The 20,847-nt window shown below is 35.3% G+C and overlaps 4 protein-coding genes and 1 pseudogene across 7 annotated transcripts; all 5 read left to right on the top strand.

Annotated features, from left to right (window-relative positions):
* The first annotated feature begins 61 nt into the window (after nucleotides 1–61).
* Nucleotides 62–4,092, top strand: LOC140821719 (ubiquitin-conjugating enzyme E2 2-like). Of its 2 annotated transcripts, none has more exons than XM_073182276.1 (6): nucleotides 62–214; nucleotides 529–661; nucleotides 770–795; nucleotides 1,316–1,405; nucleotides 2,330–2,418; nucleotides 3,747–4,092. In XM_073182276.1, the coding sequence occupies exons 2-6, from the start codon at nucleotides 537–539 to the stop codon at nucleotides 3,873–3,875; spliced, it is 459 nt and encodes a 152-aa protein (XP_073038377.1). In that variant the 5' UTR covers nucleotides 62–214; nucleotides 529–536; the 3' UTR covers nucleotides 3,876–4,092. The 2 variants fall into 2 exon arrangements, with proteins under 2 accessions (XP_073038377.1, XP_073038378.1); XM_073182277.1 differs by lacking the exon at nucleotides 62–214 and adding an exon at nucleotides 226–345.
* Nucleotides 4,093–7,876: 3,784 nt separating this feature from the next.
* On the top strand, nucleotides 7,877–12,595 carry LOC140821776 (protein IQ-DOMAIN 31-like). 3 transcript variants are annotated; one of them, XM_073182376.1, is made up of 8 exons: nucleotides 7,877–8,052; nucleotides 8,245–8,304; nucleotides 8,892–9,008; nucleotides 9,353–9,616; nucleotides 10,077–10,280; nucleotides 10,399–10,476; nucleotides 10,852–11,881; nucleotides 12,328–12,595. In XM_073182376.1, exons 3-8 carry the CDS (start codon nucleotides 8,934–8,936, stop codon nucleotides 12,357–12,359), a joined length of 1,683 nt encoding a protein of 560 aa, XP_073038477.1. In that variant the 5' UTR covers nucleotides 7,877–8,052; nucleotides 8,245–8,304; nucleotides 8,892–8,933; the 3' UTR covers nucleotides 12,360–12,595. The 3 variants fall into 3 exon arrangements, with proteins under 3 accessions (XP_073038477.1, XP_073038475.1, XP_073038476.1); XM_073182374.1 differs by lacking the exon at nucleotides 8,245–8,304; XM_073182375.1 differs by lacking the exon at nucleotides 7,877–8,052 and having other exon boundaries at nucleotides 8,069–8,304.
* Nucleotides 12,596–14,123: 1,528 nt separating this feature from the next.
* Nucleotides 14,124–16,718, top strand: LOC140822034 (tubulin alpha-1 chain-like). The gene is made up of 3 exons (XM_073182758.1): nucleotides 14,124–14,375; nucleotides 15,156–15,761; nucleotides 15,871–16,718. Exons 1-3 carry the CDS (start codon nucleotides 14,283–14,285, stop codon nucleotides 16,513–16,515), a joined length of 1,344 nt encoding a protein of 447 aa, XP_073038859.1. The 5' UTR covers nucleotides 14,124–14,282; the 3' UTR covers nucleotides 16,516–16,718.
* An 887-nt stretch (nucleotides 16,719–17,605) lies between these two features.
* On the top strand, nucleotides 17,606–19,229 carry LOC140822035 (small ribosomal subunit protein uS4y-like). The gene is made up of 3 exons (XM_073182759.1): nucleotides 17,606–17,795; nucleotides 18,157–18,538; nucleotides 18,815–19,229. Exons 1-3 carry the CDS (start codon nucleotides 17,768–17,770, stop codon nucleotides 18,993–18,995), a joined length of 591 nt encoding a protein of 196 aa, XP_073038860.1. The 5' UTR covers nucleotides 17,606–17,767; the 3' UTR covers nucleotides 18,996–19,229.
* Nucleotides 19,230–19,521: 292 nt separating this feature from the next.
* LOC140822208 (pentatricopeptide repeat-containing protein At5g15340, mitochondrial-like) lies at nucleotides 19,522–20,736 on the top strand (annotated as a pseudogene).
* The last annotated feature ends 111 nt before the right edge of the window (nucleotides 20,737–20,847 follow it).

Genomic DNA, 20,847 nt, shown 5'->3' with positions numbered 1-20,847 from the left:
TATTAAAAAAACGAATATTTAATCTAAAATCAGACATCCAGCTTACATCTGACGCCAGCTAAAAAATCTGCACCTCATTTTATTATTATTATTATTATTATATATATTTATTTATCATGCTAATATTTAGTGGGTCTCAGTCTCACACTAGCAACGATTGGTAGCCAGGAATACACAGAAGAAAGAGACGAAAATTAGCAGCACTGAGTTCCAGGTAATTTTCTACTGTCTGATTCGTACTGGAATCGATTTTTGTTTTTCTGCGAGCCTGTGTGGAAAGCTGCGTATTCATGCCTACGGATCCACGGGTTCCGGGTTTTTTTTAATGATTAACTATATGATCAGGTAGGGTTTAGATAATCGTTGTATTTAGAGATCGTAGCCTTAAGATGGAAATGGAAACGAGTTTATCTCAGGTTGAATTGATTTGTCGCGTGTTTTGATAGCTGAAGCTTAATTATCTGGATGCAAATACATTAGAAGGTCATTTTAATTGTAAATATGATGCTTAATTGGTGGTGATTGCAGGCGGCGGGATGTCAACGGCATCAAGGAAGCGGTTGATGAGGGATTTCAAGCGGTTACAGCAGGACCCTCCGGCTGGCATCAGTGGCGCGCCGTATGATAACAACATTATGCTCTGGAATGCTGTTATATTTGGGTATATTTTGCCATTTGTTCTTTTTTTTTTTTGCTTCTTGTTGGGGATCAATTTAGAAATTACCATTTTTTTTACTGACCTGCTATTATTTTATTTTTGTAATTGCAGGCCAGATGACACTCCTTGGGATGGAGGTGGAACATTCTATCATTGAATCTAGTTCTCATCGAAATTCGTGGATAACTTATACTCTGATACGATTATTTTTATGTCTATACTTGTTTTAGAGTTTGCTTATAAGCTTAGGTTTATGCAGTGATGTTATTTCTGCTCCGTGCAAATGATACTCAACTTCATCAATGGCGATCATTGTGCGTATGGTCTTACAAATTTGAAATTTAGGGTTTAGGGGATGTGTTGCCTTGGGCGGCATTTGGTGTGGCAAGTTTTTGTTTGGTTTTAGTAGCCTCAGTTGTCAAAGATTTCGTATTCCAAAGATCTTCGACTCAGATTTACCGTTTTATTAAAATGACACAAATCCAAATACTTTCCATGCCTCCTATGGTGCATTATACCAGACGCGCTTTCATTTTTCCAGTGGGTTATTTGAGCTGTATATTGAATCTCTACAAAAAAGACTTGATTTGAGTTTTGTTAGGTTTATAATCTTTTCTATTTGTCATTTGTTTCAACCATTCAACTGTTTACTATTAGGTACGTTTAAGTTGACACTTCAATTCACGGAGGATTACCCAAATAAAGCCCCGACAGTGCGGTTTGTATCTAGAATGTTTCATCCCAACAGTAAGTTAACTGTAATTTTTCGTTGCTCGGTTTTAAATTTTTTGCATGATTGTCTATTCCTGGTCGGCTTTTTTTCCCTTTGAATGCTCACATGCTAAAATAGATGATCAATGCAGCACATATTAAAAAATTATCAAGTCATGCTTCATAAACCCAGGTTTTGCATAAGAAGAAACTGTGTGTGTTGTTAAAAAAATTGTGTGAAGTAGCTCCTTGAATGCAGCGAGTACTGACATTAATCTTCTTGGTTGCCTTTTCTTTTTGGTCAAACTTATTATTATTAATGGAGGCTGTGATGTCATTTCTCCAATATGCTACATAAACTTCATACCTTCGTTATCTCAATTAATTGATTGTCCTGGGTATTGTGGTCAACTTTACTCGTATATAGTTCTGTTTGGCATATTGTGTATCTACTTCGTCAGCAACAAGGGCCATGTTCTTTGGTGACAACATTCCTTAGTGGAGATGTGTTATAGATTTGAAGGAACCACTCAACCTCACTGTTTTATTCAATATCGCATGTTTCTCCTGCTTCGGTGTGTTTTGTTGCTGCACAATGAATTTTCTGTTTCTTAATGAATTCAATAATTGTTTTTATCGAAATTGGCCTCTTCAACACCTTCACATAAAGTTTCTTATATCTCAAATTTAAACTCACTAGCCTTTGTGCCGCCTTTTGATTTTCTGGGTCCAATGGGTTTGTCTATTATTAATTTTTTATCAACTGATATGTTGTGAAAAATTGGCACGCACTTGCTGCTGAAAGTGGCTTACCATTTGTGTCCAGACCAAACTAATCTAATTCTGTGACATGGAATCACCATGATTGATAATTTGTTCCAAAATAATGTGTCTAAACATAATTGACGGAAATATTTATTATGCACTCATCATGTTCTCATTTACTTCTGTTGTGATCAGTTTATGCAGATGGGAGTATATGCTTGGATATTTTGCAAAATCAGTGGAGCCCAATATATGATGTAGCTGCCATACTTACATCTATTCAGGTACACTGAGGCTGAATTTGGTTTGTGTGATGGGATGAATGTGATTGTTTGTTTGGAACTTTGGACGATAAAAACTATGATGCAATTAATAATGCAGTGATTTGCTATAAAATAAAGAGTTTGGTTGAACAGATTAAGATAGTGATAGGAAATATACAAGTTTACCCCTTGAAAATTATATAATTTTTAATTTTTTTAATTTTTTGATGAAATTTTCCACCATCCACACCATCGACTTTCATATGAAATTTGTAAGTGAGATTAATTTCTCTTTTTTATACTCCATCACATACAGACCTCGTTCATCAATCACCCCTTTAACATTCTTAATTTATTTATTAATCTCCCCTTTACTCATCTCCTCATATCCCCTCTTCTATTCCTCTCCTTAACAAATGATGGTTGGTTGCTATTTGCTAAGGTAGATGCTAAAGAAACTTCAAGAATTTTAATTATTTTTTGTGGGGGTGGGGCACCAGATTGTGGGGTAAAAAAATCACTCCAAGAAAAATGGGCGGACAATCACTAATGTAGTAGTTAGCACCGAGCTCATAAATTCTGTCAGCCGTAGAATTCAAACCAAATACTTGATAGGTAGGATTTTTTATCAATCCAGCTATAATCAAAGCAACTAAATGCAACCTAAGTCTATAAAGTGGTAAATACAATATTTTCTCTACATCGCCGGGCATCAGTTATTCGCACTTAAATTAATAAAATTATGAGATCTAATTCTTTCTCCTAAAAGCAGGATTTGATTGACAACATGCAGTTGAATTGAGTTAGTTTCTGTAAATTTATTGTAATATGGATGTTAATATCCAATTGGAGCTATCAGCTATGCCTATGCTCAATAATTATGTAAACTTTTGTTTAGCGAGATAGATTATCTAGCTTTTTTTTTCAACTTCATCTCTTGTCTGAAACTAAGCCTACAGGCCATTTACTTTGTTTGCAAATATATTTATTGGGCTTTGGGAATTCCTGTGATCTTGATCAGGAATCAATAATATAAAAGAAACTATAATTTCTTTGTTATGTCTCCTAACATAGAGTTGTGTTTGCCTCTCAGTTTTCCTGAATTAGCAATGTGTATAAGCTGCCTTGGTTTTAATAAAATTGAAGTCAGTACCTTCCGATGTCATCTATTGTACAGAAAAAAAAACGAATAAAATATTCAAATCCAATGGACAGAATAAAATTTGATGAATGGACTAATAGGTTGTGTTTCAGATCTCTCCATAAAAAAAGGATATGCTGAATCATGTTCTTTCATTTTACTCCAATGACTATTCAAACATCATCTTTAATTTAATTTTTTCTTACAGTCATTGCTTTGCGATCCAAATCCAAACTCACCAGCAAACTCTGAAGCTGCTCGATTGTTTAGTGAAAACAAGCGTGAATACAACAGGAAGGTGCGCGAAATCGTCGAGCAGAGCTGGACAGCAGATTAGCGTTTCCATCTCAAGGATGTGTTACAGGAGATCGCAACTGATGGGCAAGATTCATCCTGCAAGGTCATTTCTCCTGTTGGAGTGATTTGTTTGTGCAAAACATTTGGTTCAGTATTATTCCTACATTATCGACTCTCTTATACTTTGCAAAGACACTGTTATAATGTATTAACTATTACATACTCAATTTCAAGGACCCTGAGTTTATTCATCTCTATATGTTTCGGTGCTCTTGTTTGTCATATGTACATAATAATATCTTTTATCAGCTTGAGCGAACATTTATTGAATTGTCTGATTTTCCAATCTATTTCTCGAGTTTCTGTATAGAAACAAGATTCTAGATTTTCCAATGAACAACCCGTGAGATGATCTCTTAATAGAGTTATTAACTTATTACCAGTTTCATAAGCGAGATCAGATATCTCTCTTACCTACTGGTTTTGATGACTCTTTAGAAATTTTTGGGGGTGAAGGGCTTGTATTCAGCTGTTAAGGAAATTTTTCTTCAGGTAAGAATTTAATAATATTCATCAGACCGGTTCTTAGCAGTTCATATCTCTTGTAAATGGTATTCCATCTCCTTTATAATATGTAAATTTATCGACTCGTAGCAGTTTCTGCACACATGGAGCAGATTACATGGACGTGCATATGTCGGTAAACATAGCCATAGGCGTAGCCATATTAAAGGAACTAAGTTGTCATCATGAGATGGATTGTCAATCGATTCTTGGGCTACGCTTTGTGTTGTGTTATCTCAAACAGACATCTTTATTTTAAATCACCAACCATATTAGATTGCATCTTCTCTGGTTACTTCAAATCTATCTGTTTCATCATGAAAGTGTTGACATTTAATCGTTCACTACATACTGTAAGACTTTTCCTCTGGAGCTAGCGTCAGGGTAGTTTTATTTCACTATCTTCCTTTGCTATATAGCAGCCGCCTACGCATACGGTACGTGTGTGTGTACCATATAGAATAGTGGTTATGAGTCAAAACCATATATGTGATTGCATGGTTTCGTGAAAACGGGGGTTGTGATCAGTGGTATGAGTTGTATTTCTGGTTTGTGCAAATTTGCGTTTCGTTTAGTTGCATATTTTCAAGTCAAATAATTATTTCGGCAACACATATTTGATATTATCAACATCATCATTGTCTAAATTTGTCAATAGATCAAAACAAATGTCCATAGGATTCCCCCGAGATGGAAGCTTGATTTCATGCCACACAATGTGTGTGTGTGTGTGTGTGAAATGCCTCGAATTAAATTAAAGTTGTTGCATCATATCCTTAAAATGTCGGTGGTTATTGAAAATACACACAACCAACTACTCTAAGTCGCATGTGGTTGCGTTGGACTCGTGCTGCACTTGGAGCCGGGCACGTAAATTATGTAGCCAGATTTATAAGATCTTGATAAGCTATGCATATGATATGTTTTGAGAGGATTCAGAGGTTCCAGTATTCAACCAAATTCATCATTTCATGCTTTTGATTTTAGGCAAAAAAAAGTTGAATCACATTTAATTTGTTGTCCCTTGTACCACTATAAAAATGTTTCAAATTGAGTAGTTAATTTTATTTCTTTATTTTCGTTTTCTGTTTATTTTTTCTTTTAAATGTAAAATTTATACTTTTGTAGAAATACTAATAGAAGAAATCAAAAATAAAAAATGACGGGTTAGATATAATCCAAATTTTTTTTATCGGGCTAATAACTAATAAATGAGTCTCTGTTGTTGGTAATTTAAAAAAAAAAAACATGTCTCGTATCCCTTAAAAATTGATATTATGTATTAACAATATCAACCTTTGATGAGATCAACAATTATGTTATTATTCATAAAGAGATTTGTTATCCTGCACCCCTTGGGTAACGTGGGCGACAGCACAGCTGGCGCCGCCAACTGTGTTGTCGCCTTTTTTTATTTTTATTTTTTAAATGTATAAAAAAAATTTGATTTTTTACAAAATCATACCAACCCTTTCAAAAAAATATTACAAAAATCTTATTCTTGCGATTCCTTTAATTTTTTTTTTTACTTATCAAACAATTATTTATTTTCTATTTCCATTTTTTTCTGATTAACGGTGGCAAACCTATAAATCTTGATGTATTTTCGATTTTTTTATTTTTTATTTATAAAATTGAATTGACATTCAATTGTGGCATGATTACACGTATCTTATCTATTTTCTGTTGTTAAAATTTGGTCGCATTCTGAGAATTTAATTAATTAATGACTCAAGTAGATTATCTTATTTTCCACGAGCTAGCCAGCATATCATTAAATTAATTTTTCGAATTTTGCATCAATTTAATCAGGAAAAATGAAAATAGAAAATAAATAACTGTTTGATAAGTAAAAAAAATTAAAGAAATTGCAGGAATAAGATTTTTGTAATATTTTTTTGAAAGAGTTAGTATGATTTTGTAAAAAATCAATTTTTTTTAATTTTTAAAAAAAATAAAAAAAAAAAAGGTGACAGCAAAGCTGGCGGCCACAGCTGGGCGCCAGCTGTGCTGTCGCCCACGTTACCCTGCACCCAAACCTCATTCATAAATTGATTCAATGTTATCATTCATAAATTGATTCAAAGGGTGCAGGGTAACAAGCCTCATTCATAAATTGATTCAATGTTATCATTAGTTCATATATGCAAAGTTGATAACATATGAGTGCCAAATACATAAAGTGTTAAAAAAATATAAATAACTCGAAAAAAAATAGTTTGTGATGCTCATAAAAAAATACTTAGAGATAAATGTTAGATTTTTACTCTGTTTTCATCAAGTATAATTATGATGATTTCAGTTTAATTTGTCTTATATGATATCTGATATCTCAATTATCTTGTGAATATTTTCTCTATGAAAGCTTGTTTTCTTGTAAATAATTGGATTTGTAATGTTTTTTTCTCACGTATTTCCCGAGAAAACCTAATTTATCCAATAATGTGTAATAATAGGTGTAGGATTATTATTTTTTTGTGGGGAAGAATATTAGGTTTAGGTGTAGGATTTGTTTATCCGTAATTACAAGTCTACCTGGAAAGCACCTAACTCATTTATTTTGAGACTCACAATTATAATTAATAATAATGATGACGGTAATGCCAATAATACACACAAGTTGATTTTGTATTAGACTATTATTAGGCACACACACGTATACATTGAAGCTTGTATTAGGTATTAGGTATTGACAAAAATTTATATGAGACGGTCTCATGGATCATATTTGTGAGACGAATCTATTATTTGGGTCATCCATGAAAAACTATAGGGCATAGTTTGGTACATGAGATAAGGGAGTGATTGAGAAATAATCATTTTTATCACATGTTTGTTAACTTTTTAAAAAGTTCATGATAATATCACGAGGCTCGATAAATAATTTTTTAGAATGATAAAATGTCCCTTCTATTAGGTATGATAATTTTAATTTAATGATAAAATACACAAAAAATGACTTAATTACCCTCAATTTATAAATGATTTTTTATAAATATATGCTAGGTAGAAATTAAAATCAAATAAATATTTTTATTTATTTTTATATATTATATAATATGATAATTATATAAATAATTTTTATAAATCTCAATAAAATTATTACTATCGTCGATTAACATTAAAAATTGATATTTGACTTGACTCACAAAATCAAGGGTTCAATTATTATATTAAATAATATATAAAATTAGGTAAAAATAAATAAATCATGTAAGCATTATCAGTTCATGAACAAATAAAAAATATAAACTCAAGCAACAACTTTGAAATTATAAAATTTATTATGATAAGGTTAATTTTATTATTACAATCTAATATATAAATTTAATCATTCTTATTAAAATCATACCAAATATTAAATATAATATCCTATATCTTATTTATTATTAATTTATCCTTATTGTATATCACATGTTTATTTTATTATGTATATAAAACTATGCTAGCAAAATAGATTTTAGTACCTTTTTTTTTTTTTTATTGTAGTCCACCCCTCCGCAAACTAGCCCACCATCTTTCTGCAGCAACCGGAAACTTTTAGCGAGAGGAACATGAAAATAGGAAGAGGACAGTGAAGGAACTCTGGGAGTGAGTTGATTTTAGCGGCGGTCCATTTTTCTTGCCTTGAGTTTGTGAAACTAATCCAATCGGTATGGGCCATTTGAAGCATTTTCATTTCTAATTTTTTTAAGCTCACTTGTCAATCCATCGTTCTCTTGAATTTTTTTCCCACTTTATCAGTTTACATCTGGCTGTTTTCTTGAAAGAGAAAAAGAATTGATTTTTTTATTTCTCAACTGGGTCTTTGTGTGTGTTTGGATTTTGTGGATGATTTTTTGCAGGATTTGAGTTGCTGACTTGCTGTGGGATCTGGGACTTGGATAAACCTTTTGGTATTTCAGGTACAGAAAATCCCAGATCTCATCTGCAATATATTTTCTTCTGTTTTTTTTACCTGTTTTATGTGCTTTCGTGATCTTGCATTTACTAATATAGTTGCGGCTTTTCCTGTGGTTTATGAGTTCGGATGCAGATCTTGCTGTGTTTCTGCATTTTTAACTTACTAATTTTAGTTTTACATGACGTGTTAATATCTTCATTTCTATTTTTTAGTTTGTCTGGAAATGAAGATTGATGCTAGTTGTCATAATATTTTGACTGATATGTTTATGTCAACATTTTTCTTCTTTTTTGCTGGGATCTTTTTGGGGCAAATTTGTAGCAAATTCTCCGTTTCCGTGTGACTTCTAAATGCGGCCACTGTTGTTCCTATAAATCACGGCTTTGTTCTTTATTACATATTTCATTTACCGGATATTTAGATATGTTGCTTTCTTGGCAAGCAGTAGAACGACTGGCTTCAGACAGTGACCAATTTTTTTGTTTTTTTAGTTGATTTTCTACATCGGTATCTATTTTCCCCTTAAGAGTTGTTTTTATTTATTCCCATTATTGTGGCGTGAGGATTGATCTTAATTAAAATATGCAGCTTTTGGACTGAGTAAGTGTTGTTTCAAAGCCGTGGTTTGCCATGGGAAAGTCTCCTGGGAAATGGATCAAGACTGTCCTGTTTGGGAAGAAGCATTCTAAGGCTAATTTATCCAAAGTAAGACATTTGTTGTCTAAGCCTTTTGTGGCCTCAGAAATGAAAGCTTTAAGGCTGCATTGTTTGTTTGTTGTTTCTTATGGTATGCATGTGATGACCCCAGACACCATGCCATAACGGGAGTTCTATAAACTATTAATCTCAATATTTTGATATTTTTGAACTAATTTCACATGTTTCTTATTTCTGATTTTTTTATCTTGGGAAATGTAATTTTACCATCAGATCCATGTATGTTATCCTTGGCTTGAAGATATTGTTGTAACGATGTTCTGGCATAGTATCTAAATTTTATTGTGCTGATTGCACTTGCTGTTGGATGTAAAAATGTGACTCATTATTAGGCTGCCGCAAATACGCGAGTAGAGAAACTGGCAGGAGATTCTTCACTAGTCACAGATCCACCCCTGTTGACTAGCAGAGATGCAGAGAATACAGGATTTGGGATGGGAGTATCTGGTACTCCTTATGATCCAACTGAATTGTATCCAGGGAACCAAGACGTAGATTTACAAAGTAATTTTGTACCAGTCCCATCTGGTGATGCGGAGATGATTAGGCAAGAGCAAGCTGCTACAAAAACGCAAGCGGCCTTTAGGGGTTACTTGGTAAGGCTTTCTGGTTCTCAATTGAAATTGCTACTTGTTTTTTGGTGGTTTTTTTTTTTAAATCTATATTTTTTTTAGGAGGTTGTTTTGTTCATCTTCGTGGTCTCATGGGTTTGATATTGCATGTTTTGTATAGGAGTTAAGAGAGAAATAGGTTTCCATTATCTCCAAGAATAGGTAAAGGTTTTGTGTCTGCATCCGCTATTCTAATACTGTGACGGTATCTTAAACCACGCAACTTTCAGTTATTTTAAAATTGATTAACACACTTTTCATTATGCCAGTGCTTTTGTCAAATATGCGACTAATGTGTTTATTGATGTAAATCACTTGTCATTATTAATTGGACTTTTACAGTTTATTAACGCGGCTTCTTGAAAAGAAGTGTTTTATCCACACATGATAATGTGACAAAAAATTGTCTTTACATGTTGTATTTGTATTTTCAACATGTCCACAGGCTCGTCGTGCTTTTAGGGCTCTTAAAGGTATCATAAGACTACAAGCTCTTATAAGGGGTCATATGGTGAGGAGACAGGCTGTTGCCACTTTATGTTGCATGCAGGGAATTGTTAAATTTCAGGCAGTGGCTCGTGGACGAAGAGTTAGACTCTCAAATACATTGTCTGGATGGTGTAAAAAATACAATATTGTAGAGTTTCAGGTAGAGTAAATGTGTGTAACCGAATTGATTAAATTCTCTCTGTTAATCTCTGAGATGTTTGAACTCTGTACTAGGGCATTGAAGCTCTTGTTTTTACTCTGCTTTTATACTTCATCAGGATGCTAAACAGGCAGGTACTGGAGCAAGTACATATCTTGGGGCAGAGAATCTAGCCACCAAAGCGTTTGTCCGCAAGGTTTGTATTTGGTTTTCACTATTATCTAGGTCTAAAATGATATTTCGTTTGGGCAAAACCAAAAGTGTTGGGAAGTCATCTAGGCTCGTTCACGTGTTTACATTTGAACAGTTACCATAAGACCTTTAGATTGGCTAAGCTCTTAATGCATATACTTTTCAATAAACTACGTTAACTCAGTTATAACTTTGAAAGCTTCTAATACCTTATTGCACGAGGTTTACTAATCACCAATAGATCTTCAGATAACATCTTATTGGATAGGCATGTTCTGAGAATAGAGAATGTTAAAATCAAATATATATCACTTCAATTATTTCCTACTAATGTATAATCTTTTGGAAAGATCTGATTGACACACTTTCATATTGGTAGCTTCTTATCCAATTGCCAACTGCTCTGCCGATGAGTCTTCAATATGATCTGTCCGAACCAAATTCAGCTTGGAACTGGCTTGAGCGCTGGTCGATATTTCACTTTTGGAAACCGTGTCCACATTCGAAAAATGTTTTGATCAAGCCTCAGCAAAAGCGGGGTGGCACACAAGCTGTTGAGTTTAGAACTGGAAAATCAAAGAGAAGTATTAGAAAGGTTTCTGCCCTTGTTAATGGGGACACTGGTTCTCCAGCTTCTGTTGATGAAGATAAGCCCAAACGCAACCCAAGGAAAATCACAAGTCATCAAACAGAGTTGGTGCAAGAACAGCACCAGAGTGAACTTGAGAGGGTTAAACGTAATTTAAGAAAGGTTTCTGCATCTGCGGCAGATGCTTCTGAAAAATCAGAAACACAAAATGAAAAGCCACGGCCAGAGCCGCAGCCAAGTACGGAAATGGTGTTGAATACTTCTGCTTCTGATGTTCCTGAGCAGAAAAAAGTGATTTCTTCTGAAAACCCAACTGGATCGGACTTTGTGGCTAATAAACTGGCTTTAGAAGAAGTTCCTTCAAATATAACAGCAACGGATGAGCTGGTAGATGTGCCAGGAGATGATCATCCTGTTACTGAGCTTCATTCCTTGGAAAATGGTGGTAAGTTAGAGAGTCCTCTAACTTTCAATGAGGAGTTGAGCTCTAAAGAGGAGCAAAGTAACAAAGAAAATCAGAAACTCAAGAAAAGGAGATCTCTTACAACAAAGCAAGAACATCCTGAAAATATCTTACAGAACACCCCGAGTGTACCGAGTTACATGGCAGCCACTGAGTCTGCCAAAGCAAAGCTTAGAGCTCAAGGGTCATCTAAAATTGATGAAGATGGTACCAATCATGTTTATGACCGACGACATTCTCTTCCCACTCCCTCTGATGGTAAATCAAGCTCACCGTCCCCTTGGATACAGAAGCCAATTCAAGCTAATGGCAAGGGTGGAAACAAACCTAGCCGATCATTAACCGTTACCAGAGATGGTACTGTTCATTAACCTTTGCAGTTTAGATACTCATTCTCCCAATACATTACTGTGCTGTCAATCATCATTGTTAAAATATAAGGCTATTGTTTTTTTCACACCTTTAGTGAGCTTGAGCTTTCAGGAAAAGTGATTTATCATGATACCAGAGACAAATGATTTAATCACAAGCTTGAGACCCCCTGGCGTGCAATTCCTATTTGCATTTCACATAGTTGGTCTTGGGTGCTTATCCTTGTGTGTTTGTCATATGATATCAGACCAGCATGCAAGTTTATGTCTTAGACATTAATTCCGAGTATAATCTATAGTCTCCAACTTATGCATAAAGGGTTTTTAAAATAGATAAATTAGTGTTCGATATGATATTCCATTTCCTTGGCATTCGTAGTTGATTCTTCTCGTGTGCTTTCTTTTTTTCATTTGGGGTGCCTTGCATTTCAGATAAGACACAGCAACCCGGCTGGAGGAGATGAGATAATGGTCGTCTGCTAATCCAAAATGTGTGGGCATTATGTGAGATATCGCCGACTGCATTTTAATTCGGTTCTCGTCGTAGAGTCAGTGTTAGAAAGATGACGATTAATGACAAGTGATTGACGATATTTGAATCTTGCATGTTTTCATCTTGTACCGTGTGGTTTATTCTTGTTTGTATAGTCATATACTGAGAATCAGTTGTTTAATTAAATTTAATTTGAATTGTGTGCTACATATATATATATATATATATATATATATATATATATATATATATATATATATATATTTATGTTTCCCTTTGTTCCACACTTACCTTTCGTTCCCCAATGTTTTTTTTTTCTTTTAAATTTTTTTAATTGTAATATTTTTTTCTTGAGCATTATAATTAAGGATCTCGGTGTCGGGTGAGTTAGAAGTCATCACGAATATTTTTAAAAAATAAGTTTATTTTTTTTCCTAATACATTAGGGTAAATGAGGGGGTGAATTTGGGTTCCAAAATAGTTATATTCGAATAAAATCTGCTAAGTTTTCGAAATACTTTTTTAGCATATATTCTTATAATGTATGTAAAACAGACCATAACATTAAAAGTTATAACTTGCAAATTACATAACCATGATACTGCTTGCAAATTGCAAGTTCCATAATTCCCTGAAATAATTAATTTAGCTTTTCTTCAAAGCTACACAGCACCAAACTTTGAATTTTAATATTTTTCAAACATTTACTCATCATTGTAGATATAAAATAATGATACATCATTTAAAGTGCATCGAGTGTACAAGCTTTCGAAGTTTTTAATAGAAAAGATATCTGGATGTCCTTTTAGACAAAAGAAGAAAAGAAATTAAATGTCATTAAATATTTGGACTTTTTCTTCAATTCTAATTTTAAAAGTACCCTTTTTTTATCCTCAATGAAACACAACTAAATCTTGCTTTTCTAAATGAGTAAATCAAAATACTTATTCAATAATTTTTTTAAAGTAAATTTCTCTTGTTTTATGTGACATTTGAAATAAAATGCAGGATTTCATAAATCTTATTCAAAATACACATTTCTGAAAACAACTAATATCATTTTTCTCCATAAAAATGCATACGAGAACATCTCACGGAACAATTTTATAAATATTTTTTCATATTCGAAATATAAAAAAATATTATTTTTATTAAAAAATATTTTTTTATATTTTAATTAGATTTGATATCACCCCATACAAACCTAAGAATCTTTATTTGTGAGACGGTCTCACGAATCTTTATTTGTGAGACAGTCTCACGAATCTTTATTTGTGACACGGGTCAATCCTACCGATATTCACAATAAAAAGTAATACTCTTAGCATAAAAAGTAAGACAAAAACTTGTGTGATACGGTATCACGGATCGTATTTTGTGAGACAGATCTTTATTTTTAGGTAACTCATTAAAAAGTATTACATTTTATGCTAAGAGTATTACTTTTTATTATGAATATTGGTAGGTTGACCTGTCTCACAGATTGAGATCCGTGAGACCTACTCAAAAAGTAATAGTTTTTTATGGATGAGCCAAATAAGATATTTGTCTTATAAAATACGTTCTGTGAAACCGTCTCACATAATTTTTTGTCTACAAACCTATTCTTTTTTATATTCATTCAAATTATCTTGCTATTTTTCTTTTGAAAATATCCAAAAAGTGGAGCCAATGGTCACGTGATTATCCAGCTGTAAATCAAATAAATAATAAAACAAAATTCAACCCCAATTTTCGACCTACCGTTGCTATATAAGCCATCTCCTCTTTTCAAATTTCTCCCACATTACACATCTACCCAGGGACGTCTTTGTATACGCCTCTGGTGTTTGAGTTTCCCTTTTCTTCGTTCAAAAGCCGATTCCTCCATTTTTTATCTAAAAAATCAACGAAAATGAGAGAGTGCATCTCGATCCACATTGGTCAGGCCGGAATTCAGGTCGGAAATGCCTGCTGGGAGCTTTACTGCCTCGAACACGGCATTAAGGTCTGATGTTATTTTCCTCCTTCCTTTCTGAAGTTTTTCTGGCTAGATGTGAGGCGGATCTATAAGATTCAGTGATTTTCTTGTGGATCGTTTTGGTATTTTGGTCAGATCTGGATTTTTTTATTTAATGTCTCTTCTGGGGGAATTTGTTCTGTTCGTTTGGTTTTTCGAGATGATATGAAAAATCACGAATATGCTTTAACGCCATATCTAATTCATTAATCGCGTAACTTTATTTTTTCTTCCTGATGATTTATCTACTTTGGATTTGTTTTTGGTCTGATCTGGATGTTTTGCGTTTTGTTTAAGTGTCTGTTTTGGATGAAGCTGTGCCTTTAGTACGATTTTATTTTGTAATGTGACTGGATTTGGGAAATGTATGGAAAATTTTTTGAACTCTTTTAGGACAATTCATTCTAATAGAACGAAAAAGTCTGACAAATTATAGATCCAAGTGGTTATTTCATTTCCTTTTGAAACTCTTGATAATCCAAGATTTATATTAATTAATTCATTTAATATCCTTCACCTTTTGTGTGTGAGATTTCCATGACATAATGTTCTTCGTACATTTCTTGTGCTATGCAGAATTCATATACCGTAGATCCAGCCAGAATTTTATAATACCATTTTTTCCTTCTCTATTTCCCTTCGAAAGTTTAGATCCAGAATAATTCTTGCTTGCTTAATACATCATACTTCTGCGGGAGTACTGCGTGATTAATTTGAGGCATGGTTTGTTGTTTCTAGAAGAATTTATAGAATAATGTTTGTATGTAGCCTGATGGGCAAATGCCTGGAGATACCACAGTCGGAGGGGGTGATGATGCCTTTAACACATTCTTCAGCGAAACAGGCGCTGGAAAACATGTCCCTCGAGCTGTGTTTGTGGATTTGGAGCCGACTGTCATAGATGAGGTCCGCTCAGGTTCATATCGCCAGCTCTTCCACCCAGAGCAGCTGATCAGTGGCAAAGAAGATGCTGCCAACAACTTTGCCAGGGGTCATTACACTATTGGAAAAGAAATTGTTGATATCTGCCTTGACAGGATCCGAAAGCTTGCGGACAATTGTTCTGGGTTGCAGGGGTTTTTGGTTTTTCATGCTGTTGGTGGTGGTACTGGATCCGGCCTTGGATCACTGTTGCTTGAGAGGCTATCTGTTGACTATGGTAAAAAATCAAAGTTGGGTTTCACTATCTATCCTTCTCCCCAGGTATCAACCGCAGTTGTTGAGCCTTATAATTCCGTGCTTTCAACTCATTCCCTTCTCGAGCACACGGATGTGACCGTGCTTCTTGATAACGAGGCTATTTATGACATCTGCCGCAAGTCTCTTGATATCGAGAGGCCTACCTACACTAATCTCAACAGGTTGATTTCTCAGGTAAATAAATTTACTTGGCTCGGTAATAGAGTATTGATAATATGATTCTTTATCTATTATTTTTCTATGTTTTTCTGTACGTTATTAATATATTTGATAACTTGTCCAGGTGATATCTTCATTGACGGCATCTTTGCGATTCGATGGGGCGTTGAATGTGGATGTGAATGAGTTCCAAACTAACCTGGTTCCTTATCCAAGAATTCATTTCATGCTTTCCTCTTATGCCCCTGTGATATCTGCTGAAAAGGCCTACCACGAGCAACTGTCTGTCGCTGAAATAACTAACACTGCTTTCGAGCCGTCATCTATGATGGTGAAATGTGACCCTCGCCATGGAAAATACATGGCTTGCTGTTTGATGTACAGGGGTGATGTTGTCCCCAAGGATGTTAACGCCGCGGTTGCCACCATCAAAACCAAGAGGACGATTCAATTTGTCGACTGGTGCCCCACAGGGTTCAAATGTGGTATCAACTATCAGCCTCCTACTGTCGTCCCTGGTGGTGACTTGGCTAAGGTCCAGAGGGCAGTGTGCATGATTTCCAACTCGACTGGTGTTGCTGAGGTGTTTTCGAGGATCGATTTCAAGTTTGATCTTATGTACTCCAAACGGGCATTTGTGCATTGGTATGTTGGTGAGGGTATGGAGGAAGGAGAATTCTCGGAGGCAAGGGAAGACTTGGCTGCACTCGAGAAGGACTATGAAGAAGTTGGGGCGGAGTCTCCAGATGGAGACGAGGACGAAGAATAAATGAATGGTGGTCTCTTTGGTTTGATCTCGGTTGCTTGTCTGTTTACTATTGCTTGTTCTTGTGTTGTATTGTAGTTGAATATCTCCCTTGGCTGCAATTCCGTGCTCTTTGTTATTCTTGCCTGGTTGTTTTGCTTGAGATGATGTAACGTGTTATGTTGTGTTTCACGTACTTTGAACTTGAATGGGTTTGATTTTAATTCTGTTTCTTTGTGTTCCATGTGGAATGTTGTTTTGTCGTTTGTCATCCATAACTATTAAGACGAGGAAAAAACTTATAACCGCGAAGAACACCTCCACACGTACGTGTGTTATTGACACCAAATGTAAGAATTGATCCCAAGTTTATACCACTCAAAGATCAAATCAAGATATCATTCATTTGTTTACTTGTAACTAGTAATTTCAAATACATCTTGTATTGTAGATTGCTGTCTTTACGAAAAAAACTCGGGGCTCGTTGTCTATAAATCAATTCAAAGTTATGAGCAGAGCCCGTGAGGGAGATGTACGATCTTCGCCATGTATGAAGACCCCATTAACTGGACTATTCCCAAGTGTCTGATTAGCTTCTCACTATTATGATACTTTCTTCGGTTAGTGAATCAAAGTGCACAGCAATCTTCAAGTGAAGCACGGTGGCTGGAACCCAAGAGCACTAGAAAATTATACATGCAACGAATCCAAACTGAAACCACTCGTACTGAGCAGTGTTGCAACTTGGGTTCCATCGCTGGACTAGTGCGAGTAATACGGGAAGAAAAAACAACAGATTTCTTTCCCTTGTTAAAAAATAATACGACTCATGTCTGTTTTTTTTTCTTCCCATATTTAATACTCGTACTGAGCAGTGTTGCAATTCATGTGAAATTATTCCACGGTACATTTTTTTAGACTACAACTTACAAATAACAGATTTTTTAGGAAATTTTTATCTTGATGATTGGGATTCCTTAGTTTTTCATAATAGCCTCTATAATATATGTAATTCATGTTTGTTTTTTTCTTGCTCGTTTTAAACGTTCAAATATCTTTTTTTTTATTAAGGAAAATAAATATTTGTAGCAAAAAATTATTTTGTTCACAATTTGCATATGGACCTGAGCATGAAGGCCAGTCCAAAAAACATGCTTGGTGATCAGAGCCCAATTTCTATTTAGCCCAATCGCTGGAGTAGGGTTTGCCGCTTTAAAATTAACTCTGTATGGTGTATCAATCGTCTTCCTTTGCGAGTGCAACGTAGCGGGAGACGATGGTGAACGTTAGTTTCTACCGCAACTGTAAGTTTCTGCAGGAAATGCACGTCTTTCATTGTTTCCTACTTGGTCGATATTGTATGAGTTTCGTGAGCAAATTGATCAAGGATTTTAATATGTTATTTTTTTATTTGGATTCCCGATTAAAATAAAATATGTTGTGATTTCAAATCCTGGATTAAAGATCTAGATTCGCTGCCTTTTGGAATTAAGTTTGAAGTGTATTCTGTTTTGCTGCTGTGATGTGCACTTTTGTTTTTGTTCTTGTTTTTTTTTTTTTTGCTTTTAAATAGAACACGATCGACTTTTATTCAGTTTTTCGATCTCAATTTAGTCAATATCAGGTTTTTCAAAACTAAATTTGATGTATAATGATTTTTGTTAGATGGGAAAACTTTCAAGAAGCCTCGCCGGCCATATGAGAAGGAACGATTGGATGCTGAGCTGAAGCTTGTTGGAGAATATGGGCTTCGATGCAAGAGGGAGCTGTGGAGGGTTCAATATGCATTGAGTCGCATCCGTAATGCGGCAAGAATGCTTCTCACACTTGATGAGAAAGACCCTCGTCGTATTTTTGAGGGTGAGGCCCTTCTTCGAAGAATGAATCGTCACGGGCTTTTGGATGAGAGCCAGAACAAGCTTGATTATGTGCTCGCATTGACTGTTGAGAACTTTCTTGAACGTCGTCTCCAGACTCTTGTTTTTAAGGCTGGTATGGCTAAATCTATTCACCATGCTCGTGTGCTAATCAGGCAGAGGCACATCAGGTGTGTATTCTGCTGGTATTGACATACTTTTTTTTTAAAAAAAAGAATTTTGGTTGTGGTACCTTGTTAGACAGTGGACTGCAGATTCTTGCAAGGATAATTTTTATGATATCTATCCTTGTTTGAATTATTAATTCCGTATCCGCTCTAATGTTCTTTATGTTTATCTGAAGTTTTGGTGGATGTGATTTTATATCCAAACGAGCTCCATATACCCTACAACTCTCTAACCTGTTTTTGATATGTTTTGACACGTTAGTTTCATATTCTGAATAGGGTTGGAAGGCAGGTGGTAAATGTACCATCATTCATGGTGCGAGTCGACTCGCAGAAGCATATTGATTTCTCACTTACTAGTCCTTTTGGTGGAGGTCGCCCTGGAAGAGTAAAGAGGAAGAACCAGAAAGCTGCTGCAAAGAAAGCCGGTGGTGGCGAGGAAGACGAGGACGAAGATTGAGCTATTTCAATGATAAAAACAAAAGCCAAAGACATGGCTATGTTTGTGTTTTAGTTATAACTTCGAACAGGAAATTTTCTTGCTTGTTGACCCTTTCTTCATTCTTGTGTTTGTTTCCTTAAAAGGATTTTTATTTTGTGTGTTGCTAAAACCCAATTATAGGCATTTTCAGTAAATTGTAAGTTGGGAATTAATTAATTTGAATATCTAATCAAAGTCATAATTAAAGTTTAATGTGGTTAGAACTTAGAACTAGAGTTATGAGTCAGGCCACTTGGATCGTCCGCAAATACGTCGTAAAGAAAACCTGAAAACGATTCTACTTTAGATCAAACTAATCAATTATTTATCAGAAAATATTCTAGCAGTATCATCAAATTAGTCAATTTGGTTGGATATTTTGTATTATATTTACATCAACCGAAATTTGCAACCCTTCAGTTGACTCGAACTCGTTCCTTATGAGATAGCCGGCCGCGGGAACAATATGATCGGTAGCTCGACATCACCGTGTCCTTCTCCGGTCATGTGCTCGATACTCACGGCTCGACACAACCGGCCTCTCCCTAACCCAAACACCTTCCTCCCTAACGTTATTCTCCACGTACGCTGCGTGCGGCAACTTGTTGTCAGCCCGAAAATTGTTCGACGATATTCCATTTACTCAAAGACACCGTCGACTGGTCCAGTAATTGATGTTTTAGTGGGCACGGGTTTGCTCCATCTGTATGCAAAATGTGGTCGTATTAATATTGGCAATACGGATTTTTGAGTCTATGCATTCGAGGACTGTGGTGTCGTGGAATGTTATGCTTAGTGGGCTAACCATGCATGGGAAAGGGGCAGCTGTCTTGTATACGTTCAATCAGATGTTAGAAGAGGTCAAACCAGATGACATAACCTTCACAGCTGTGCTGAGTTCTTGTAGCCACTCTGGTTTAGTCGATCAGGGCAGGAAAAATTTTTACGGCCTTGAACATGTGTACGGTATTAGTCCTTCCACGGAAATTATGCCTGTATGGTGGATCTTTTAGGTCGAGCAGGACACTCAGAAGAAGCAGAGGCTGGGATCCGGGGTATGCCAAGGAGCCCAAATGAGGTTGTTTTGGGGTCTTTGTTAGGTGCATGCGGTGTTCACAGGAAGCGAGAACTGGGGGAACACCTTTTACGAGAACTAGTTCAGTTGTACCCACACAACACTGAATATCATATCTTGCTGTCTAATATGTATGCTTTATCAGGTAAGCTCGATAAAGCTGATTCTTTTCTAAGGGTTTTTAGAGACGGGAATCACAAAGGTTCCTGGAGTTAGTTCAATGTAAATCGAAGGCGAAGTTCATCGTTTCACTTCAGGGACAAGGCACATTCGCAGATCAAAGAAATATACTTAAAGTTGGATGAGATGATCAAAAGATTGAGATTATCTGGTTATGTACCGAACTCTTAACTCCCAGATCTTCTCGGCTTGTGACATTTGGGTGGGTTATACCTATGAGCAGGAGGAAAATAAGCGAGCGTTACAGTTCCAAAGTGAGAAATTGCCTGTCTGATTCGGTCTCATGAGCACTGAAGTTGGTTCGCCTCCTTACATTTTTAAGAATTTGAGAACATGCCCAGATTGTTATTCAGCAATGAAGATTGCACCCGAAATATATGGCTGGGAAATTGTAATTAGAGAAGCAATCGTTTTCACTATTTCAAGCTTGGTTCATGTTCTTGTGCTTGTGCTGATTACTGGTGATTGATGATCAATTAGTCCTGAAATTTCAACAGTGTGTCATTTGATGACTTCTTATTTGTACCCTTTTTGCTGCTGTCGGCAGGGGATGAATTGAAATCTTGCCTATTAATG

Source organism: Primulina eburnea, unplaced genomic scaffold (assembly GCF_022965805.1).
Source record: "Primulina eburnea isolate SZY01 unplaced genomic scaffold, ASM2296580v1 ctg739_ERROPOS11973397, whole genome shotgun sequence".
NCBI classification, from domain to species: domain Eukaryota; kingdom Viridiplantae; phylum Streptophyta; class Magnoliopsida; order Lamiales; family Gesneriaceae; genus Primulina; species Primulina eburnea.
The sequence above is the reverse complement of the archived record's forward strand: the minus strand, read 5'-3'. Positions and strand labels throughout refer to the sequence as shown.